At 38.8% G+C, this 26,311-nt stretch overlaps 1 protein-coding gene across 1 annotated transcript in view; it reads right to left on the reverse strand.

Moving 5' to 3' along the window:
* FAT1 (FAT atypical cadherin 1) overlaps positions 1-20,365 on the reverse strand; it is a gene marked incomplete at both ends in the record, with an annotated part of 107,656 nt that extends 87,291 nt beyond the window's left edge. The window contains one exon of the mRNA XM_080710535.1: positions 17,101-20,365. Coding sequence (XP_080566661.1) covers positions 17,101-20,365 — 3,265 coding nt within the window. The remainder of the gene's footprint in view (positions 1-17,100) is intronic.
* Between the last annotated feature and the right edge of the window lie 5,946 nt (positions 20,366-26,311).

Genomic DNA, 26,311 nt, shown 5'->3' on the forward strand with positions numbered 1-26,311 from the left:
TTCCATACCTAAACATTCCAAGGCATAAAAGTGAAACTGACACTTGGCCCATTTTCAACAGAATGAAATAGCTATCAAACTTCTTTAGGAAACTTTAAATAATTGCCATGTATTATCCAAAGCAATCAACATTCCTCCCACAAGTGAATGACCATATGTTAATCATTAACATTGAGGTAGCAGGAGGCGGGAATCTAGCATCGATGGCAGCCCAATAAGACATCTTCAGGCAAATAATGTGAACAGGTTAACGAAATTAAACATAAATTTAGCAAATTTAAACAAAAAGGGTAACCTTTGGATAGAATAACATATTAAACAAAGGAGGTGTGGTTTTCATTTAATATTCTGTGTTCAGTTTTGACTAGCTGGAAATGTCAATCTCTTATCACTCTGACAACTCCTTTTATGTCCAAAATCAAGCCATGAATTCAGGAATTCATTGGGCAAGTCCCTTTAGTGCAGGAAACACTGTAGCTAAAAGCAAGAAAGACAACCAGTGCCCTCCCTAATCCCCTGGGCAAGAAAGGTGAAGTTCACAGCCAGAGTCTCAAAGCTAAAATGACAGAGGTAACCAAGGAGCACATTCCTTTCTTATCTGGCATGACTTTGATTCACCTCACCTTTCTTTCATTACAGAAAGAGCACTCCAAGGGCATTATATTTCTATTAAACAAAGCACCCCAAAAAGGCAAAGGCATTCATATGAACCTCTTCTCACATGGAAAGGAGAACAAGCCTTAAATTTCATAAATGAATAAGCTGTAATGAAGAAATTTTGTCTGTGTCCTTATAAATTCAAATGGCTTACAGTATATGGAACTGCAATCAGAGAACATTAAATGTCGACTACAAGGAGACAGCAATTTAGGCCAGATCCCCTATACATGATGGTACATGCCTGTAATCCTAATACCTGGGAGACTGAGACAGGAGGACTGCAGTTCAGGATCAGCCTCAACAACTTAACAAGATCCTCAGAAACTTAGTGACTCTGCTTCAAAATAATGATGATGATGATGATGATGATGATGATGATGATAATAAAAAAGAATTTAAAATCAGCACTGGAATGTTTTAAGTGTTTCTAATTACTTCTTAGGTAAGGATTATTCTGTCAACGTTTTTTTTGTGTTGTTTGTTTTTGTTTTTGTTTTTTACTACAGTAACTTTACCTTTGTCTGCATCTCAGAGGTTCCTTTAACTTTTCAAACCATTTAACTAGCAAAGTTATTTTCAACTTGTGTAATGTTTTCTATGTATGTATGGGATTTGGTAATTAAAACATAATTCTGATTTCCATAAAGCCGACATACATTTAGTGACTGTAAAAGACGGTAAAGACCTTTCGTTAACTTCCACAAGAGACTATTTTATCCCTTCCGATTGAGATTAAAAAAACACCATTCCTTGTACTATAAAAGAAAATGCAGGCAGATCCTGAGCTCTCAGTTCTATCTGATAGGTTGCACCATAGATACCAAAGATTTCCTCATGCATTTGTAGGTTAAGAGTTCATTACTAAGCATTCAACAAACTCTAAGCACCCAGACTGTGGAAATCTGATATTAGAAAATCTATTTTCCTTACTTAAACTGATTGTAAGATTACAAAAACACTACCAAAATAAATTCATCAACCTCAGATGCCTACTCTAAATTCTTTGACTCTGACTCATGAAAATCCCTAAAGCTAGAATTCAAATATCTATGGGAAGTAAGCATTTGGAAATAAAGGCTGAAGAGCTGTAATCAACCAACTGTTCCATTAAAACAGACAACTACTGTCTGGTTTAGAAAAATAATGGATTTCTTACTTCCAGATGATTAAAGATGCATCCATTCAGTACTGTGGACTTTACAATGAGCCCCCCCCCCCCCCCGTGGCGCAGGAAGGAAGTCTATATATGTTGTCAGTATTTGTGAATTTTCTTCTCCACCCTAATTCTGAAGAAAACATGGGTTTATTTTCCCTATCTACTTCCTCCCACCTTTCATCATTTTACAGTAAATGAGACTCAAAACTGCAGTTTTTATTAGTTACCAGAATATGAATGTTTTTTTCCAAGGACTCAATGAAATCACCTCAGCTTATTAAAACTATATAATAACCTCTTAATACCTGGACTTTACTTGCTCAAATGGAGCACCCTGCCTCAATCCAAACATTATTTTAATATTTAATTCTTGAACCTCTTGCCTAAATTAACTCAAAACCTTGTCATTTTTTTTGTGTTTTTTTTTTCCTTTAAAAGTTCTTTACCCCATTTCGTGTCTTTTATCTGCCTCATAGTTTTTTCTATGTTCTTAACATGAGTTAGCTACCAAGGAATTGCTTATGGCCTGAAAACAAATCTGATAATCTATTCTCAAACTACCCCATGAAGAAGATACATTTGTTTTGATTAAGTCACTACCCTGCTGAGTATTAATAATATAGCATTGTGAATTTATAAGAACCATTAAGTGAAGGAAAAGAGAAGTCATATTTGAACAGTAAAGTCATTGCTTTTATTTGAAAAGCCCCATTATTTGAAAAGCAGCTAAAAGAACAACATATTCATCTTAAATATGTGATTTTATAGAATAAGTAGTACCTAACCAAGAAAAAAGGAAAGCAAAACCCCATTTTAGTTTTGTTCTGTGTATTCTCCCACAAGACATTTATTTGGTACAGGGGAGATACTGACTTTAAAAAAAAAATAAGCTAATGTAAAAAAAAAGAGCCTGAAGATGTCACTGGGAAAAAAAAGTTGAAAAAAGCAAGTTAAATCAGAGTTTACTGTCCCAAGGGTTGGTTTATAAAATTCAGGTTATTCCAACACACAAAAACAATCACTGTTTCAATTATGACAGTTCCTTAATTAAGGTGATTTTTTTAACTCACAAAATTGGAACCATTTTGGCTTTCATTTTTACATTCAAATATTTGCTAGCATCAAGAGGGCAGAGAAATGAGCAAACTGCTGATGGGACCTTTATTTATGGTCAGAAATGCAATTTGTATTAACAGCTTTTTATACTTTTATACCTACTGACCCAGTAATTTCACTTCCCAGAATTTAATCCTAGGGCAAGAGAGATATAACACACAAGCCAGGAAACTAAAACTTTTATGCACAAAAACTGTAAGTTATACAAATTATAGGTTATCTCAGTGATGGAATACATTATTACCCCAAATCATGAATACGTTAAAATGAAAAAAGGCTATGAATATATTAAAAACTATCAACAAATTGGCACATATAGTTCATGTCAGTTTTTTAAAACTTTAGCACAGAGTGCTGGAGAGGTATTTGTGATGCGCCCTTACACACAAGTTAAAATTTTCAATTGTCCTCTAGGGAGTGGAATTGCCTTTTGTTTTTACAATAGAATGCATTTCCCCACACTTCTACAATAACCATAGTTTTAAGGGGGGGCAATATTTTAAAAATAAGGGTACCTCTTTGTTAATTTTATCCCAATGCTATGAAAAATCAACTCCTCAAGAAAAGGACCAACATTATGTAATCATTTTCAAACTCCCTTTTCCTAACCTTTAAAAGAAGACTTCTAAAGGAGATGGATGACCCAGCAGGAAATAAATTTGCAATTCAACAGATGTACCCAGAGAGATAAGGCAAGATGTACCCTCAGTGGCTTGGGCAATAATTTCCTTTTATTATTCCTTTGCTCCCAAGCACTTTCCCAACCCAAAGAGAAGCCTGGAGAAGTTAATAGGTCCTTAATATGTACTCTGCTGCCCACATTGATTCCTGTTCATAAGGTAATCGTGAGACCCCCAAGTGGCCCTTTCACACAGGCTTTAGCAAATCCCCTGCAGTGAGATGGCCCCTGGGCAGCTCTGTTTTCACCAGAACAAGCAGTGACCTAATCAATAGGGCTCCAAGCAAGACAATCCCTACATTCACCAACCCAGAAGAAATGAAGTGGGAGGGGGTTCAAGCTTTACTGAGGAATGCTATTTACCTGTCACAGTGATGGTTCACCCAGCAGGCGTTAGAAGGAAGAAAAAAATAAATGTTCAGCTGCTACAGCAGGATTCCCTGGCCAGCAGCCAGCACAAAATAAACATATTTACTTAAGCTTCATTCACAACTTTTGATGTGAAACTGCTAAAGTCCAAATGGCAGATTTGTGAGATCCGAGGTTAGTGATTACAATACGGCATAGTAGGTTTTAATTCTCCATGTAAACCCAATGACATGAAAATTATCATGATAATACTATAGAAAAAAAAATCATTCCAGGGTGCACATCCCAAAGTTTATGTAGAAAATTCTACAAACCTGAAAACTGTTAATTTTTTAATTAAAAAGAATAAACAGACCATTGAAACACATCAAGTTTATAGGACAGCAACTACATTTCACTGATGCTTAATTCCAAACAGAAGAGTAAATTATACAAGTTAACAATTTTAGGAGCCCATAGGACCTTGCTAATTACTAAAGGTTTCACTTAAAAATGATGGGCCTAGTCTAAATAAGTCTTTTGAAAATTTACATTGTAAAATATTACTTTAAACCATCACACTTCCCTATAAAGGTCTATGATTCCCAGGTCAAATCAAATGAATATCAAACTACCAACACAAAATATGCCCTAAAGAGTTATTTGAATGGAGTGATTTCAGTAACAGATGTTTGCCCTGAGAAAAAACATTTGATTTACTCAGAATTTTACAAAAGCTATCATTAGACAATTTTTAATTAAGAATAAAGTTCTGATTTTAAATTAATTGCTGGGCTGTTTTCACTCATCTACTCACACAAAGAAACAAAGGAGCCCATGTGGAATACTACAAAGTGAGTTTCCACCTAGTGTTGACACTAATTTAATATAGCAAGAATTGCTTTTTAAAGCATTGCCAGGATCTAGACCATCAGCATCTTTTTATTTTTGGTGGTACTGGGGATTGAACCCAGAGCCTTGCACAGGGTAGGCAAGTGCTCTAACACTAAGCCACAGCCCCAGGCCTTTTCAGCATCTTTAACAAAGAAATTTTCTGCAACACCAACACAATGGGCTTTTAATGTGCTGTTTGGACAGCATAAGAACAGGGTACCTGGTACCCACACCATGCTGCACTCAATATGCAGAACTAACTTCATCTCCTCTTTTCTACAAGGTTGTACCAACTAATCATGGAGGATTAGACCATGGGGACATCACCTCACTGAAGTGACTAGGCCTCACTTTGTTGATGCCATCTCTCAATACCCATGAGAAAGTACAGGAAAATTAAGGTACCAGATAACTCTCTTTGATAGAAGAACTGGAGTCCCCTCCTTACAAGAAATACTCATATCTACTTTTTCCCATCACCAAGTTTTCTTCACCATCTTATATTTCTTAATTTCATTGGATACTTTCTTAGTTACTATTCAAGTATATTTTCACTTACTCCACAAGAGAGTAGAAAATACCAAGAAACATTAGTCCCTGCAATGCATTATACAAGAATATAGTAAGCCAGGCATGGACCTGTAGTTCCAGCTACTGGGGAGGCTGAGGTCTGGGCAATAGAGTAAAGGAGGAGGAGGAGAAGGAGAAATATATATATATATATATATATATATATATCATGGTTGGATCTAAGGTATTCCCCAAAGGCTTATATGTTGAAGGTTTGGTCCCCAGTGACAGGGTTCAAAAAAATTGACTGGATCACAAAGGCTCTGGCCTCATCAGTGGAAAAATCATTTGAAGGCATGATTGTAGGAACTGTACATGATTGTAGAACTGTAGGAAGAGAGACCTGACTGAAGTAGGGGGCCTTTATGGAGAGTGCCCTTGGGACTTTATCTTGTCCCTGGCCCCTTCATTCCTCACCTTCCACCCTCTCCTTCCTGTCATGAGCTGAGCAGCTTTCCTCCCCACACTATTGTGCCATGATGTTCTGCCTCATATCCTAAGCCTCCCAAAATGTATCATACAAAATATTTATTTTTTGCAGCTGTGCATCTGGTACTCCTCAATGGAGAGATAGAGCCATCTGACAAAGCAGGTATAGAAAACACTACACTACAGGTTATTATTTCACTTGAAATAGCCTTGAATGAATTTCTGTTGAACCACTTTAGATCCATGTAAAAAAAGAGCAAAGATTTTCTATTGTAAAGGTTTATCTAGCTCATTTATGTAACGGAAATAAAAGCTATGGTATTCAAAGCATAATAATATTAGATTAAGTGCCAGATAATGTATGTACAAATATCTGGGGGCTGAAGAGCACCACACAAACGTGTCAACATCACTGCTGTCATCACCACTCTCACTGTTTTCCTTATCCTCTGGTTCCCCGAGAACTAGGAGGCTGGCAACTTTGGAACCTCTAAACAGAGGGACTGAAACCCAAGGATCAAGGACACTGAGGTCCATGAGTTTAAGTTCAGCACTTCATGAACCTCAGGGGATTGTAACCAAATTGCTATATCTCTGAAAAAAGAACACAGAGTTTTCAGAAGATTCTTAAAAGCTTCTGTGATACCAAAAACATTCAGAACTGCTATTTAGGAGGTCTAGAAATAGGTATCTGGGCAGCAGAGAAGTTTTGCTTCACAACTGCAATTACATGTTATAATCAGTTTGCTTGCTAAACAAATGACTATGCACTGCCATGTCAGCCCCGGTACTCAGAAGAGAGAAGGCTGATTAAGGCTGGACTGTCCTTGAGTTCAGGAAGATGGACATGAAAGTGACAGATAAAAAGAACCCTAGCCAGTCACCACCTCCTCTTAATGAAGTGAAACAAAGACTCCCTGGTTCTAAATAAAAACTTCTCAACAAAGACAACAATGGCTTAGTAGGCCAATCTATCAGAGTATTCACTGAGTGTTATATAAATGTAGTAGTCAAAGATTTTGACTCTACTCACGAGTTAACAATCTGTAGGAAAGGGACATGTAAAAGAAAAGTACATAAAAAAGCAATATAATTAACTTCTTGTAAAGAAAAAAGATGGTCAAGAAAGCTCTATGAAGCAAGGGCTATTGGGAATAATAAGAATGCAACAAGTGGTCAATATACCCAAAGGCAGAGAGACAGGAAGCAGTGGAGCGTAGGGGTTGCAGACTGCCCAAGGCAGGGGAGGGCTCTGTATAGCTAACGCAAAGCAGATTGAGAGCAGGTGAGTGAAGGCAGCGCGCAGAGACTGAACTGGGAGGGCAACAAGTTGATTAGAGCGCTAACAGGCTTCACTACAGAGCTTGGACTTTATGCAATGAAAGACACTGAGAAGTTTGAAGGAGGAGTCCATAAAGATAGAACCTTCTTCAAAAATGATCTCAGCATTACAACACCCTCAAATTCATCACACATTACCCTATATAGACTTCTATTACACTCCTTAATATTTCAAAAGAAATATAAAGAAAATATTAAAAAGAAGAAAAGGAAGACTATTTCAAAATTCAGTGGGACAAATCAATGTGCAGCCTCACCTCCCCCATTACTAGTAATTATTTTTTAATGGTACTGGGGATTCAACCCAGGAGCATTCGACCTCCAGCCTATTGTGTGTGCGCATGCATGTGGTATGGTATGTGTGTGTGTGTGTGTGTGTATGTGTGTGTGTGTGTTACTGGGTATGGAACCCAGGGGCCTAGTACATTCCCAGACCGATTTTATATTTTATTTGAAAATGGTCTCACTAAGTAGCTAAGAGTCTCACTAAGTGGCTGAGGCTGGCTTTGAAACTGCACAATCCTCCTGTCTCAGCTTCCCAAGTCCTGGGATTACAAGCGTGCACCACTACAGCCGGTCACCCCCAGCCTATATTCTATTCTTTATTTTGAAACAGGATCTCACTAACTTGTGGACGGCTAAGTAGCTAAGGCTGGCCATAAACCTGCGATCCTGTCTCAGCCTCCCAAGTACTGAGATTACAAGTGTGTGCCACCACACCTAGCTACTCATCGTATTTATAACTTAATACAGACCTACATGGACAAAGTATAATAACATCTGATTTTACTCACAAGTTACCTTGAGAATCCCATGAGACAGTCTATTTACAAAGCTCATCATAAGAGTGGTACTAGTAAGTACTCAATATTCACAATAATTATACACTGATAAGAAGAATAAAAAAGCTTAGTAGTGGCACAAATATGGTTAAGCTATCACAAACTAATAAGTCTTAAGCTATAAGATAGCTGGCTTTCACTTTTAAAAAATTAATGAGTCTAAATCTAAAAAGTTCATGTCATAGACGCCTCCCATTTAAAAAAAAAAAAAAGTCAATTTAAAGAATCTCAGCCGGGCATGGTGGCGCACGCTTGTAATCCCAGCATTTGGGAGGCAGAGACTGGAGGATCGCGGTTCTCGGACAGCCTCAGCTACTTAGTGAGGCTCTCCGCAACTCAGTGAGACCCTGTTTCAAAATAAAGAATAAGCCGGGTATGGTGGTGCACGCTTATAATCACAGCATTCAGGAGGCTGAGACCTGGAGGATTGCGGTTTGCGGACAGCCTCAGCTACTTAGTGAGACCTCTGCAACTCAGTGAGACCCGGTTTCAAAATAAAGAATAAAAATTAGGGCAGGGGGTGTAGCTCGGAGGTCAAATGCCCCTGGGTTCTATCCTAAGACCCACACACAAAAAAATAAATAAATAAAAAATAAAGAATAAAAAATTGGGCAGGGAGTGTAGGTCAGAGGTCGAATGCCTATGGGTTCCATCCCCGAATCGCAAAAAAAAAAAAAAAAGAATCTCATTCAACAGGGTTCACTCAGACACTCAAGAGACCCAGAAATGAAACAGGTTCAGTACAAGATCAGATATCCTGAGAAGATATGGTATAGTTTAATTAGCAAAGCAACCTAATTGGTAAGACTAGCCCCTGAAGCATATATGTGAAGTTTCTGGGATTTTTCTGTTAAAATGGACAACCGCCAATTCAACAAGTAGAGGCATGTGCCATCAAATAAGTAGTCTTCCCAAGTCCCTTTACTCCTAGTCATGAAAAGACATGCTTTGAGGCCATTGTCTTGTATAGTTAGCATGGAATATTTATAATTGGCATGGTGTTTTTTTAATGCCATAAAGGTAATTGCAAAGTAAAAGAATACATAAAACACCAACTAATAAAATAATAAAAGCTTAACAATTTCAGCCTTGTGGACAAAAATAATCCTGAGTCTAAACAACAGAACTATGAAAAATCTCCCAACATGGACAAACGCCCAAAAGTTTTTAAATCTATTCAGTTGTCTTAATTGTGTAAGGGAAGTGATAAAGAGCAGACCAGATACTGCTTGAATGTTAATTCTCTATCCACACAGGCTACTCATGGAAATTATGACCACCTAACCCTTAAACATTCTTAGAACATAAAAGGTCCCAGCCAGTAGATGAGAAGGGAACCGATGTTCACTCTGGCTTTCTAATCATCTAACAGATGACTGGTGGAGACAGCTGCAGAAGCCAAGGCCTCCGGAGGACAATGCCTGAAAACAAAGGCCACAAGTAACTCAACTCAAAGGGGAAGTATAAATGAGGCTCATTGCAGCTTCCCTGGAGATTAAACTAGTTTTGAAGGTTAGCTGGCATCCTAACAGCCATGTAAAACATTGTTTTGACAAGAAAAGGCTCCAAACAATTAACTACCTCTACACTGCAGAGGATGCATTTTTACTGATGATGAGACCTTCAGTCCCACCTGTTTGTCTCTTCAATGTCCCGCTAGACAGCGGAAGTCCCTATGTACTACCGATTCATTATCTCACTCTCTAGTCACTGACTTCTAATCACTTTACTGGACAACTCTTAAATTGTTAAAACCATCACTATGAACTCTAAAATCCTGTTTTCCTCAATAAGCCAAACAGCAATTTGTCATTCACAGAAAAAAAAAAAAAAAATGCCAGAAGATTCTTCAAGAATCCTTCAAGACCAAACTTCAAATGCAGGGGTTCATAGCTCCAACCCAGTCAGGTCTGGAGTCCCACTGAACTAGAACTTTTAAAATGAGCTTCTTTCCAGCATTTCTAGATCACTCTCAAGACTGAGAGACAATAAAATGTAGCTCTGCTGCCAGTACCCAAGTGGTTTTGGACAAGTTACTTACCACTCTGTGAATGTTTCCTTAAATGAAACATAAGGGTAAGAGAATTTACCTGAGTCAGGTGTGGTGGTGCCTGACTGTAATCCCAGTACTTGGGAGGCTGAGACGGGAGGATCACAGGTTCCAGGCCGGCCAGCAATTTAGGGAGCCCTTGTTTCAAATTTAAAAAATAGAAACCACTGGGGGTGTTGCTTGGAAGTAGAATGCCCCTGGGCTCAACCTTCAGTACCAAATAAGAGTATTCATCTGAGCTGGACATGGTGGTACATGCCTGTTTAATTCCAATACTTGACAGGCTGAGCCAGCAGGATCACTGGTTTACAGCCAGCCTCAACAACTTAGCAAGGTCCTGTGCAACTTATGAGATCCTGTTTCTAAATAAAAAATAAAATAGGGCTTGGGGGTGGAGCTCAGAGGAAGATTGCCCCTGGGTTCAATCTCCAGTACCACATATTCAAAAAAGTATCTGTTTATAAGAATTAACACAGAGAGAATGCTTAGAACAGTACCTGGTTGTAACATTCATTAAACGTATGTAGTTATTATACTGATGCTCATCATCACCACTGTCCTCGAAATCAAGGGCCAAACATCAAGCTTTAAGTAAGTTCTTTTCAACCTATACTCTCTAGGTCCTGACTCCTACAGGTGATTTAGAGTTATACAAGGACACCGGCCACTGTCGCCATGTTCTGCTTCACAACATAATACAATCTTGAGCCACAACTGTTTATATCCCAACTAGATTTATTCACTCAGTGCTTAGAACAACTTTTTAAATAGCATACACATCTCTAAGGAAAAGCTGATCTTGTTTTCTTTCAAAACAAAATGGAATTTCCTTAGGATTTCTAATTAGATCCTACTTTCACCTTAAAAAAAAAAAAAGAAAAAAAAAAGCCTCCTGCTTCAGAGGAGGACCCTTTCCCCAGCAGAAATTATTACTATGCCCGACCTGACTCACGATCACATACAAAGAGCAGTTTTTAACTCCCAAACACAGCAACAGCACACTATCATAACATCATTTCTGCCAAAGCCTGACTTGCGATCTCACTGTGGCTGGGAAGTATGCTTCTTTTTTCTTAAAAATTTCCTAGGAGAACAAAAAGAGAGGAGAGGACAGCAGCTGCTGCCACTTAAGGGAGGAGACAGCAATACAAAAGCCCTTTCACCAGCAAATTTCTTAACTCCCTAACCAGGCCTCCCACCACTATCTATTTAAGTTCCTGCTGCCAGGAATTCTAGACCCATTGGGGAGAATTGCCCCCACCACAGTTGACCGCCCAGCTCTTACATGCTCTTACAGACTTCTCAGCCATGATATATGGCCCATTAGTATCCTTTACATTCCATTTCCTGTCATGACAAAATAGACTGTAGGGGAAAAAAGTGGTAACCCTACACTATATACAGAATATTTTAATTAGAAAATGCATTTTTAAAAAAAAATTGGATAACTAAAATATTAAACTATCCAGAGTTCTGCAAGCCAGACAGAAGCTCCAGGAACATTTTCCCTCTCAAGGAAGTCAGCAATCATGTTAGCCTGGACTGAAATCCACCCTTCTGTTTCTACTCCACAAATGCACTCAGCCTGTATCCACCTAACTAGGGAATCCAGAAGCCAGTCTCTGAGGGGGTGGCACGAGAATGAATGGTGAAGCAAAACTTCCCTACAATGAGAACATAGTAATTTTCTCTTAAGAAAATATGCATTCCTCATTTTCCCACCCATATTTCATGAATGGAGATTTATCTGGATGCAAAAGCTATACTTCCATATTAACTAATACCACGTCTTTCCATAGGAACGTACCTAAATATTAATCCAGAAAACAACAATTAGGATTCTCTAAGAATAACAATGTACTAGTAAATTTTAAAATTTGCTCTTATCTTAGTAAAAACTGTGGTTTCCCCAAATAAGCAGAGTCAAAAGGAGAAAACACTGCTAAGGGGTTGTATACTACTGACCAAACACTGAGTGGAAGAACTACTCGAAACTGAAGGGGAAACTTACCTATGGGCATCCCACTGCCATACACACATCAAGGGAAGAGACTACCAGACACTGCTTCCACACAATTTTCCACTAACAATTACAAAAATCTTTTGGATTAAGCATTTTTTCTGGACAAGCCCTAGCTTTTAAAAATTAACAAAAAGATGCAACTTTTTCTTGTTCCTCAAATAATAATTAACTTGATGGGTGCCCATTAGCCAAGACTAAACAATTTATTCCACAAATCTGTTAGGAGGATGCTCAAGTCCTAATGTACTTCAACTTTGAAGCGTATGAAGCAACCAAGAATATATGTGAAGTAAAAACAAGGTGAACCATGAAAATTAGGCAAATTGAAAGCTAAATGTGATATTACACACGCATCCAAGAACTAAATATTTTTCTTACATCTACTTCATAATCCTTACTATAGATTTTAAGCAGAGAAATTTAAAGAATCTTAATTAGAGCTCTAGAGAATGGCACTCTAACAAGACTGACTTTCCAAATAATTTTTTATGTAATATTCTACCCTTCCAAACCTCAAATGGAAGGGCAATCATACAAGTATGGATTTGTCAGAACAGCTCACTAATGCCCAGAGGCCTCTCCAGAAAAAGCGTATGATACAGCAAGAGATTATCAGGTGAGCAAATGACTGTCAGCCCCACATTACAATATGTTACCTCCCTGCAAAGCCAACTAGCAAAACATGTAAAGAAATCCAGAGTTAGTAGACTACACATATTTGGTGACACATTCTAGGTAACTCATAGAATTTTCACTTTTTTTTTTAACTTTTACTGGTTCACTGCACTTATACATCATACTGCGATACGAAGAAATCGGATGTACATGTATACAACACTTAGTGGATTTCCCTCCATATTCCATCTCCTCCTATTCGCCATACAGTTCTTTGAGATTGGTATTGGTAATTTAATAGATATACATTACATAGGACTGCTTCAACCATTACCTTCTTTTTTTTTTTTTTTGATCGTACTGGGGGTGGAACCCAGAGGCTTTCTACCTCCAGGCTATACTCCCAGACTTTTTTTTTATATTTTATTTGGAAACAGGGTCTCACTAAGTTGCTGAAAGCCTCACTAGGTAGCTGAGGCTGGCTTTGAACCCATGCGATCCTCCTGTCTCAGCTTCCCAAGCATGGGGATTACAAGCGGGCGCCACCACGCCCGGTTAACCATTACCTTCTTTGCATCTCTATTTCCCCTTCCTCTCTCTCCCCCCTATACCCCTCTGCCATCACTCCAATGGAGTCTCTGCTTCTCTATCTAAGGTTACCCTTGTTTCCCAATTTCTACCTAGCTTCCACATATGGGAGAAAACACACAACTATTTACTTTCTGTGACTGGCTAATCTCATTTAGCATAATATTATCAAGTTCCATCTATTTTTCTGCTAAAGACATTAATTTTGTTCTTCTTTATGGCCAAGTAAAATCCCATTGTGTGTATTTGTGTGTATATACCAGTTTCATGATACATTTGTCTGTTGATGGATACCTAGGCTGGTTCCATAATTTGGCTGTTGTGAATTGTGTTGCTATAAACATGGATATGTATGTATTTCTGTAATATTGACTTGAATTCTTTTAGAAAGATGCCCAAGAGATGTATCACTTGGTCATATGGTAGTTCCATTCCCAATCTTTAAAGAAACCTTCACTTTTAGCAAAATATGTACAAAAGACAAGACATATTTAATAATGTTGAAATAGTTAAAACCACCACAAGAGTCTGGTCATGTTATTCAACCAACACTAGCTGTTTAAAACCAAAGGCAAGCAGCAAAAAGTTAAGCAGACAGATTTTTGGTGCCCAGAGCCAAAGCAGTCCTGCACAGGCCTGTTATCAATTAGCCCTTTATTAAAATGCATGACTGTTAGGGAAAGCAAGAGCCAATGGAAATGAGCAATGAGCAGAGAGTGAAGCTCTAGAACAGTGATAACCAGACCTGAGCCAGGCAAAAGCCAATTCACATTGCATCTTAGTGAAGCCTTTTGTGGGGTTCCCACTGGTACTTCTAAACTGTGCCTATTTTTCTTCTTTGGACAGATATCTTTCCACACTTCCACAGTGCCCAGAAAAGTAAACTCCAAATTTAAAAATTAGTTAATTTTAGCATTCCTACATAAATCAGGGTTTTACTCTAAAGAAATGTTATGCTCTGCTACTAACTGTCCTGACCAGGAATCTCTCAAGTAACTTGAGCAGATAATTCTATCAAAAATACATCTTATAATACATACAAATCCAACATGTAAATATATCACTCCGTTTTAAAAAGCATATATAAGTAAATCCACCAAATACTGAGAATTTTTTTTCTATAAAGCAAGGACCACAGAATACATAATCTAGAAATTTATAGCTTCTCTTTCACTTTTAAATATCCTTACTTATATAAATGCATAACAATTTTTCGTATTACCAACCACACTACCCATAATCCTAACACCCCCTCTTCCCTCCCGCTAAATTACCACTGGAAAAGTCTAGCATTGCCTTTCAACTCTGAAAACTACCACATAGGCCTACCTATTTTAAGATGATACCTTGTCTGTCTGATTTGCTGGTTCCTCCCCCTCCCCATAGTAAGAATAACGAATTTCTTAAATTTATAGGTGAAAAATACTAGCTTCTACATGATTCTTTTAAAAGCAACAATAAAAATACTCTTTTCACTAGAAAGAAAAACCTCAAAAGGCAGTGTTCATATAATTTAAGTCACAAAGAGAATGTAAATTAAGGTTTGGGTTCTATTTTCTGACTCAACTTTAACTTGTAACAATAGTTATTTATAGGTTTTGAAACCTACTTTGGAAGTAGAAAAAAAAAGGAAATATAATTGTTCTGAGAAAATTTACAAAAATACATAGTTTCAGCTTTAATTGTTAATTGTGAGTATTTTTCTACATTCACATTTACCTGAAAATTCTAACTTATATTGGACAGTATGACCAAATAAAAAAAGGCACTGAACTCCTTAGATAAATGTTTACCAGACACTATTTATTCATTATGCTACTTTCTTATGAATTAAAACTATGAGAATTTTAGATTAGTGATATGAAATTTGTAGACTTACTATATTTGACATATGTTAACATTATATAATCAATTAGCAAAAGAATGTCTTGAATTAATAAAAGCACAAGAGCCAGGTATGGTGGTGCACACTTGTAATCCCAGCATTTGGGAGGCTGAGAGAGAAGGATTATGGTTTGTGGACAGCCTCAGCTACTCAGTAATGCCCTTTGCAACTCAGTGAAACCCTATTTCAAAATAAAGAATAAAAAATATGGCTGGGGGTGTAGCTTGGAGGTAGAATGCCCCAGTACTGCAAATAAATAAATAAAATAAAAGCACAATAAAAAAAATCTACAGCCTCCAAAACAACAATTTATAAGTAATACTTTTTTTGTGTGTGGTACTAGGGATTGAACCCAGGAACATTCTACCTCTGAGTCTACACCCACGCCCCCATTCATTTTGAAGCAGGTTTCACTAAGTTGTGGAGGGCCTCACTAAGTAGCTAAGGCTGGCCTCAAACCCATGCTCCTTTTTTAGCTTCCCAAGTACTGGGATTACAAGCATGTGCCTCCACCAGGCTTTCTAAAGTTATATTTTTATATGCTATGTACCTTTGGATACCAGTGTAGGAACAGAGGCAAGTGTGCAAGGAAGAATTTTATTATTTTTATATGTGTGGTATTTATGAACATGTAAAGCTTTAACAACAATGGTCCCTTCTAGAATGGACAGATTTATAGAGGAGATATTAATAAAATTAGTAAATAAACTAAGACCCACCTATCACTGCATAGAGCAATTACCCAGCTTCCTTCTATTACCATGCTCAGAGGGCAGGAACTTCAAAGCCAAAACATTCATTAATTTATTAATCAATTATTTTACCATTTATTAAGCAGCTTCTACATGCCACTATTTCCTAAGTGTTGAAGCTAGAAAATGCATGAGCTAAAAAAGCCTGACCTGGAAGGCTCATACTCCATCAGAGAGACTGATATATAACATCTGTGTAGCTAGAGTGAGGTATGCACAAAGTGCAAAATAGTATGCACTCACATGAACTAGCTATCTTGGAGGTACTGGTTTTAGAACCTTATTCTAGGAGAAAGAGTATCATGATAAAGCATTGCTAGCCGGGTGTGGTGGTGCACACTTGTAAACCCAGTACTTGGGAGGCAGAAACAGTAGGATTGCAGGTTCGAAGCCAGCCACAGCTACTTAGTGAGGTTTTTCTGCCCCCTAGTGAGACCATGTTTCCAAATAAAAAATAATCTGGGTTCAATCCCCAGTGCCAAATAAATAAATAAATAAATAAATGAATAAATGAATAAATAAATATTGGTACCCTTTCCAAAAGATATTAATAAATCTAACACATGCTAGAAGCTTTCTTATGTTATTTCACTCTATCCTCACATACATCTTGCAGTAATTTTGAGTGTCTCCATCTTACAATCTGTAATAAACAGATCTGTAAAAAACAAATAAATAAATATCATATTATAGAAGTTTTAGCACATCATCTCTATTCACGGTGCCTAACTTTGCAGGTGTGCAATAACCTCTGGATGGCATGCCTGATAGTGTTAGCTGTTGTTCTAAAAGCCTGCAAGCATATTAGCTTGAAAAAGCTCAGAAAGGCTTCTCAAAGCTACAACAAAAGCAAAGTGATATTTTTGATGACTGAGTACAAGCTTAGAGATGAGTATCAGTACTAACAATTTCGATTCTTTTACTCATTTTATGCCCACATAACCATCTGAGCTCCTTTGGTTCCATCTTCATCACTTACTACACATAAATACACCTACAAAAGGCAGAAGGCCAAAAACCATGCCAGTGCACTTCTAAACTGAGCCCTAAGAGAGATCAACTGGGAACGATGAAGAAACCATCAGAGATCAGAGCATACGTGGAATAAAATAGAAGGGCTATATCAAACCAGAGTAATAAAAACATACTTACCTGTTTCTTCATCTATCTTGAAAACACCAACACCGGAACCATCTCTGATAGAATATCGGATCTCCCCATCTCTTCCCGAGTCCTCATCATGAGCGGATACTGTCATTACTGATGAACCAATAGGCACATCTTCTTTCACTACACCCTTTTCCACAAAGCTGGAAAATACTGGAGGATGTAAGTTCTCATTCACATCAACTACCTCAACTTCCACATAGCAAGTGGAAGACAGGGAAACTGGCTTCCCTTTGTCTTTGGCCCTCACAGTGAGATTATACACTTGCTTCTTCTCAAAGTCCAACTGTTGTACAATTCTAACTGCTCCACTGAGTTTATCCACATCAAAGTTACCTTCTCCGTGGTCCATAAGACTGTATCTCACTTGACTAGACTGACCTAAATCAGGATCATAGGCTTCTAGCCACATGATTATGGTTCCTTCTGGCAGATCTTCTCGAACTTTCACACGGTAATTAGGTGGAATAAACTTAGGTGGGTTGTCATTAACATCTTCTAGTGATACCTTCAAAAGCACTGTGGAAAACAACTGGGGTTCTTCCTTAGCTTGATCCCTGGCTTCGATCTTTAAGTAATACACATGGTGTACTTCGCGATCCAGAGGATGCATGATCTTAACCACGCCAGTCTCACTGTCAATTGAGAACTTATCTGTATCTGTAAGAATAGAGTATGTCACATGTCCATTGAGGCCCAGATCTTTATCAGTGGCTTCGACTTGTATGATTTCACTGTTTATCTCCTTGTCTTCGCTCACTTCAACAAAATAGCTGTCCTGTAAAAACTCAGGTGGATTATCATTGGCATCCAGAATGATGATGTCTAGAAGCCGCCAAGCTGCCTTCTGGGGTATGCCAAGGTCATATACAGTAATATTCAGGGTGTATTTGTCTGTTGTTTCACGGTCAAGTGGTGATAGGATTTTTAGCATTCCTGTTTCCATATCAATAATGAAGCAACTATCCTCATTTCCTCCAGAAATAGCATAGACCAGTTTTCCATTGAAGCCAGAGTCAAGGTCAGTAGCATTCATGAAAATTATACTGGCACCCACAGGATGATTTTCTTTTACCTCAATACCACTTGGAAGAGTACTCCTAAACTGTGGGACATGAGCATTGACAGAGTGAGAATCAAAGAAAATGTCCTCAACCTCCCCCTGGCTGTGTAATTTATTTGCCTGCAGGAGTTTCTCTGCCAACATTTTGGCAACACCAGTCTCTTCACACTGCAAGTTGACTGGCTTCCGGCTGGCAGCCACAGTTATGTTGATATATAGCGGTGTGGCAAAATTTTCCCCATCTGTAGCTGTAATTCTTAGACTATGAAATGATACCTTTGCACCTAAGCCATCCATGAGTGACTGCTTTAATGACAGTACTCCAGAGCTGGGGTCTAAGCCAAATAAATCTAGTTCATTCCCAGCTTCAATCTGATATCGTACCAACTGAAGTTCATCAGCGTCAATGGCAGAAACGGTAGTTATTTGCTCTCCCACACCTAGGTCTCTGGGAATTGTTCCTTCACAATTTATTTTCTCAAACAAAGGTGTGTTGTCGTTCAAGTTATTGAGAGTAATTGTCGCTAGGACTTCAACCTCCCGGCGGTATGGCAAGCCCCAGTCTGATGCTCGAATTCTTAGGGTATAAACTCGAGGCATCAGTTCATAGTCCAGGTTTTCTGAAGTACTCACAGCACCAGTGAAATGGTCGATGACAAATGGCACATGATTTAAGTTTGTGATACTGTAAGTGACATACCCATTCTCACCCTCATCAGGGTCGAAGGCACTCACTCTCATGACAGTAGTACCAAGGGGCATGTTCTCATCAAAGGATGCTTTGTATGCCGTCTGGGTGAATTCTGGGGGGTTGCTATTTGTACCTAAGACTTTCACCAAGACTTTGGTAGAGGCTTTTCGGTCGCTTGTTGTTACTTCAAGTTCAAACTGGGATGCCTGCTGCCTTTTAATTGGTTCTAAAATGGAAATGAGACCAGTATTGTGATTTAAACTGAATTTAGCTTTTCCGGGTGTACTCTTAAAAACATACCTCAAATGGGAATAACTAGGAATGGCTTTTACCATGACCACGGGTGTATTGGGAGGAGCAAACTCACTTATTTCTGCTCTGTAAACATTCTTTTCAAATTTGACTGGCCCGGCTTTGAACTGTGGAGATGTCACATGAATTACTTTTACTGAGGAGTACTGGGGAGGGATTCCTTTATCTTTAGCCTGTAGTGTCAAATTGTAGCCAAAAGGATGACTGTCCCAGTCAATGCCATTAACGGCTTTAATTTTATATTCTTTACTCCCTGGAAAGGATCTTACTGTTCTAAATTGTTGAAGGAGGTCACCTGCCACAATGCTTAAAGAAGCAATTTCCCCGTTGGCACCCTGATCACAGTCATCCACAGTTACGATAGCGTATGTTGGGTCCCTGTCCAGTTCCGAGGGGGACAATGTCACTGCTGTTATCACGGGAGCACATTCATTGGCCTGTTCCACATGAACTGTCAGCTTGGCCATACTGCTGATCCCACTGCTGCCATACAATTTCATTCCACGGTCCACAGCAAGAATTTCCAGCTCATAGAGCGGAGTCTCTATGTAATCAAGTCTACCAGTAAGAACTACCGTGCCACTGGTTGGGTGAATAGCAAACATGTCTGTTCGGTCTTTGAAGCTATAGTAAAATTCTCCATTGGTTCCTATGTCTGCGTCTGTGGCACTGACTCTTGCGATACTGGTCCGTATAGCTGTGTTTTCAGGTAGGGAAACGCTGTATGAGGTGGGAGAGAATAAAGGTCTCAAGTCATTTGTATCCAGCACTTGCACCCTGACCTTCGTTCGTGCTTCAGCATTCGTGTTTTTCTCAACTGCTTTGACAATCAGCGTATAATGGTCTTTCACTTCTCTATTAAGAATAGCTGTGTTTCCTCCTTTGGTCCTTATTCTTAGAAAGCAAAAGTCTCCAAGAATGTACTCTTCAGCTTTGAACAGGTTTTCATTGTCTCCTGAGACAATTTTGTACCTTAATTCCCACAAAGGATTTGTAATGTAAATACCCATCTTTACAGGATGCCCAACATAGGTTTTAGCTGCAGAGTTCTCATGCACAGTGACATTGTAATGGAAATGTGTAAACTGTATAGGAGGCTGTTCAAGTCTTTGGCTTCCATCACTGTCTCCAAAATGTTGGAGAAGGAGGAGCAGGAGCAGAAGGAAGGCCAAACGTCTCCCCATTGTTTAGCTCTCAGGAATCTAAAAACAGAAAGAGAAATGAGAATTATTACTTTGGGGAAATGAAACAAGCAAAAAAAGTATAAACTGTCTGAAACCCATGTTTTTTGGGTGTTTCTTTTTTGGTGGTACTGGGGGTGGAACCCAAAGGCTTTCTACCTCTGGACTATACTCCCCGACCTATTTTGTATTTTATTTGGAAACAGGGTCTCACTAAGTTGCTGAGAGCCTCACTAAGTAGCTGAGGCTGGCTTCAAACCTGTGTGATCCTCCTGTCTCAGCCTCCCAAGCACTGGGATTACAAGTGTGCGCCACCACACCCGGCTTGAAACCCATGTTTTAACAAAGTACTTTCATCTATATGAAACATAAATAAATGAAGTGATTGACTTTTCTTCTGATTTCCAATAAGTATCAACACTATTCAAGGTTTCTTACTCAAATTCATTTTTCATATTGATAACTCGAGAATTCTAATAAATATATGGTAAATTATCAACTGTAACAACTAAATCCTTTTCTTAAAATCTTCAAGGCCAACATAAGCAGTTATTAAATATGCAGGTAATGAATATTGTTTACATTTACTTTACACAATGAACTAAATGCTCAAAATGTTTATAAACTTAATATCACTATAATACTGTCAGCATATAAAGCTTCTAACAATTTAGGAGAAAAAACTCAATTGCAGTTTTATATGACTTTGTGTAATGACACCTTATAATCTCACTTCAAAATTTATCCTGAAATTATTTATTTATATGAATGATTAAGTTCATTTCCTACATGAGAGTTTATCTCATTTAATACTATATAACTACTTAACGGTATTAAAATAATTATATCATAAAGTTTGACACTGAAGTAATTTCAAAAACAGCAACATGAAACAAAAAAGAGCAGTTTACAAAGCAAAAAACCACAGTTCAGTAATTTATCATGAGTTTTTCTTAAGTCAGCAAACAAATATCAACTATAGCAATATTTTACCATCACTGCTGTCAACAACCAGTTGTTCATTGTCTCTACTGTCTTCGGGACACTGAACCACCTGTCACCCAGGCAACCCCCACTAGAAGACAAACTAAATACACAAAAAGTAAATCACCAAAGTTAGCACAAGTAAAGGGTCAAATCAATGGAGAAAGGTGGCAGGAGCTACAACAGGGTCAGAGGGTGGCTTGGGGAGGAAAGAGGGAAATTGAAGAAAAGGTTGCCTCCAACAAGTACAAAGGTAAGCTAAATCCCCTGGACTGAGGCCTGGTCAGAGAAACAGGATAATTCTTTTTTCATACCAGCTGTTCTCTATCTTGCCAACAAATCCTTCTTATAAATCAATGCAGTTTCACAAAAGCCCCCAGGACAGCATCGTATCCTTGCAAAGTAACCCTCAAATTAATGTTCACAATATGTGACGGCTACTAAAGTGAGAGAAACATCAGACTGGAAGGCTGGTTTATTGGCCAGGCTGAAATTAGCATGGCAACAATAGTATCTTAACTCAGCCACTGCCAACTTTGCCATATTTACGGGGGGGGGGGCCGACCCCATATGCTTAAAGCAATTAGAAGATTAGAAGATTAATTGATATTGAATCACATTCAAGTTGGGTACCTTAACTTGTTCTTTAAGCTATCTTTGCTTCTTTAGCAGATACGATCAATGAAACTAGACCTTCGGACTCTAGAATAACAATCATTTAAACAAAGTAAGAAAAATTTCTCCCAAAACTAACTTTAAAATGCCGGGTATAGTGGTGCACACTTGTAATCCCAGCATTCAGGAGGCTGAAACCGGAGGATGGCGGTTGGCAGACAGTCTCAACTACTTAGTGAGGCCCTCCACAACGCAGTGAGACCTTGTTTAAAAATAAAGAATAAAAACTAGGGCAGGGGGTGTAGCTCGGAGGCAGAATGCCCCAGGGTTCCATCCCCAGACCCGCAAAACAAAAACAAAAAAAATCTATCTCTATAAATATCTCAAGTTGGCCAATGGTTCTATGCTTGGGGAAATGTGAATATTATAAAATGATCCAGTAATTTTAACAAAACAAATAGAAAACTCAATTCAACCTACAGGCATTAAGGACCTGCTTTCAGACAGCATCATGCTAGGTACACAGAGTTAAAAGGCAAAGATCCCTAGACATTTACAAACTAAGAATAAAAAGTACACATAAAGAAAATGCTCTAAAGAACATTTATGAAGATGATTTCAAATGTAAGTTGTCTTGGTTTGAGGAAACACAATTATGTTTTAGGAGATAGTATTACCAATATCCTCTTTACAACAAAATATTATACCAAGATTCTACTAAAAGCATTTAAAATATTGTTGCTTAATTCTACATGTAAATTATGCATCCATCAAAAAAGAATAAGATAGAATTTCGTGTGTTGATACGCAAAGATGTTCAGGATATATTAACTAGAAAAACTAAACTGATCTCCTTTACGTTTGTGAGGAAGAGGCAGATAAATGTGTGTACAACTACATGGTACACGAATATGTTCAAAAATAGAGAAAAGCTCTGAACAGATAAAAAGAAACTTAACAGTGGTAATTTCTAAGAACAAGAGGAGGGAATAGATAGGTAAATATACCTATCTGAATTGTGTGTGGTGGGGGGTATGGTACTGGGGAAGGAACCCAGAGACATTCTACCTCTGAGGTACACTCCCCAGCCATATTTCTTCTTCTTATTATTATTTTTTTTGGTGGTACTGGGGTTCCTGGAAGCCCTTCTACCTCCGGGCTACACTCCCAGACCTACTTTTACATTTTATATTTGGAAACAGGGTCTCCTAAGCCAGCGCGCGCAGCTGGCTTTGAACCTGCGCGATCCTCCTGTCTCCGCCTCCCAAGCGCGGGGATTACAAGCGTGCGCCACCACTCCCGGCTCCCCCAGCCATATTTCTTAGGCCTTTTTATGTTTGAAACAGGGTTTCACTGACTTGTGAGGGGGCTAGGTAGTAGTTGAGGCTGTCCGCGAAGGCCGATCCTATCTCTGCCTCCCAAATGCTGGGATTACAAGCGTTCCCCACCATGCCCGGCTACTACCTGAATTTTTAAGCATAAGCATATATTAATCTTTATCTTCTCCTCACTCTTCTAACACAAATATCTAATTTGTTAGATTCAGAGCACCTATTCTGAATCAGGTCAATTCTATATTATCAAATACCTAATCCTGATGAAAGACACATCCCTGGTGAGAGATAGACAAGCAAACATACCAAGAGTATATCAGATGCTGAGAAGTAAGGGCTAAGAAGAAAAATAAAGCAGGTAAGAAAGATTAGCCAGAAACCTGAAAGAGGGAACCCTAAATTCTAAAGGACTAGTGTCCCTCAACCTTGGCACGTTTGACATTTTGGGCATATAATTCCTAGATTCTCTGGGCCACAGAGGGATGTTTGGCATTGCTCCTGGTCTCCACCCACTAAAAGCCCGTAGCATCTGTCTCCAGCTGGGACAACTAAAAGTGTCCACGCACATGGCCCAAATGTCTTCTGTGGCTCAAAATCACCCCAGTAAAGTACTAGTTCAAGGGGGGGGTGGGGGGGACAAGAGATCAGCATGCCTGCAGCACAGTGGTGGAGTGGACAGCGGTAAAGGACAGCAGGGGAGAGAAAAGATTAGGAAGAACAGGGTTGTTGTTGCTGTAATTAACTTTTCATTCTAAAATTGTTTTAGGTTTACAGAAAAAGCTGCAAAGATAAATCCCCCTGTAAACATCTTACACTAATGAGCCAATAATAACATATTATTTCCTGAAGTCCGTAATTTATTCAGATTTTCTTAAATTTTTCCTAATATCCTTCTCCATTCCAGGATCCCGGCTAAGAATCCACGTTACATTCATTCACCCTGTCTTTTTAAATTTCTCTGTTAGGCTTCTGAGACTTCCCTTGTTTTTAATAACCTTGACAGTTTTGAGAAGCACTCATCAGGCTTTTGTAGAGTATTACTCAGACAAATTGACCCTCAAGTGGAATTTGTCTGATGTCTTTCTTATGATTAGACCAGGATTTTGTTTGGGAAGGATGACCACAGAAGTGTCATTTTCACCACATCACATCATAGGGTATAAGCAACATGACTTAGTGAATGTTGACTTGACCTTGTTCACTTGACTGAGGTTGGGTCTGTCAGGTTTCTGCACAGTAAAGTTTTTCCTCCCCCTTCCCCCATCCTTTTCTGTGGAAGGAAATCACTACATGGAGTCTACATACACCTAAAGGGTAGAGAGCTGTGATACCAAATGACTCAGAATGCTTCTATAATGTTCAATTGTCTAGTCCCCCCTAATTATGTATTTATTTGATCATTTTTTTAGGACTCTGAATTTTACTACAAATAAAATGAGAAATCACCTGAGAATTTTGAACAGTAAAGTAACAAGATTTAACTGAAGGAGGAAAAGGGTTACTCTGGTATCTGTGTTGAGAAGGGAATTGTAGAAGAACAAAGACAAAAGCAGAGGGGGTCTAGCCACGGGCTGCCAAAGTACACACAGGGAGAAGCCAGGGTGGCTGGGCCCACAATGGGAGGTGGAGAGCGGGGCCAAATTCTGGATCTATTATAGGATTTGCTAATGGAGAGAGGCAAGGAGAGAAAAGAAAGAAAAGGAAGTATCACAGAAGATTCTAAGGATTATGTGCAGAGCAAAGAGAACAAAGCTATCATGTACCCAAGAAAAGATCGACAAGAATAGGCTTTGGAGGCTAGGGTTAAAAGTTCTTGTTTTGTTTTAAACAAGATAACTTAGAAATTGCTATGGTTTGAAGTATCCCCCCCAAAGGCCCATCTGTTAAAAAGCTTGGTAACCAGCAGTCTGTGGCACTACTGACAGTAGAGATGGTAGAATTTTTAACAGATGGGGCCTACTGGAAGAAAGTTAGGTCACTGGAGGTATGCCCTTAAAGGGATACTGGGATCGCAACTCCCCCCCCCCCAATTCCCATCTGCCCAGAGGTGAACCAGCCTCCTGCTCCTCCCATTAAATAAGTGCCATCACAGGCCCAAAGCAACAGTCCATCATGGACTGAACCCCCTGAAGCCATGAACCGAAATCAATCTTTTCTCCTTCTGAATTGATTATCTCAGGCATTTTTGTCATAGTGACAGAAAGCTAACTAACATGGGAAAGCCTATTGACTAGCCAAGTAAAGATTTCCCATAGGCTTTTGAAGTCCAGCCTGGAAGATTTGGAGTGTCAGAATAAAAAAGGCAGTATTTAAACCATGGAACTGAATGTGATCACAGATAAGAATGAGCACAGATAAAGAAAGAAAACCAAGAATGGAGCCTTGTTGCCCCCAAGGAGTAAGCAGAGGGAAGATAGGACAGAGTAGTTCTAAGTAGCTAAGAAAGTAGGTAAGTAGGTAAGAAAGATTGGTGTGATAAGAAATAGTAAGTAAATAAATCTTTTCAAGCATTTGAAACCCATCATCAGGACTTGAGCATTAAATACTGGCTGGTGCCATCCAAGCAAGACTGCTGAGAGATCCTGGGCCCCACTACATCCCCCAAGTAATAAGGTAAAGGCCCAACATATAAAATTGCTGCAGCTGACCTCCCCCCATGCTTCCCAGTCACTCAGTCTAACCACTGCCACTGACACTACCCAGCGGGCTCCCCCTACACCGCAGTCACCTTCTACAATCCGTCAACCACAATTCTCATAGGACACATCGCAGCTGGAATAAACCTTTTAAAGCATACTCGTAGCTTTTAAACCCTGAATTTATCCTGCAAACTTGGGTAACAGAATGCCACTATAATTACAATAAAAGGTATTAAATACAATCTTTGCATCAGAAATAAATCTACTTTTTAGGAGATATTATTAACCCTTAAGTAATAGAACCAAGAACTGTGAACTCAGGTTTCACCATAAATTACCATTACCAAAACTATGGCTGTTCTCAGGCCGGGTGTGTT

The sequence above is a fragment of the Muscardinus avellanarius genome (assembly GCF_963383645.1).
Source record: "Muscardinus avellanarius genome assembly, chromosome: 14".
Taxonomy (NCBI): domain Eukaryota; kingdom Metazoa; phylum Chordata; class Mammalia; order Rodentia; family Gliridae; genus Muscardinus; species Muscardinus avellanarius.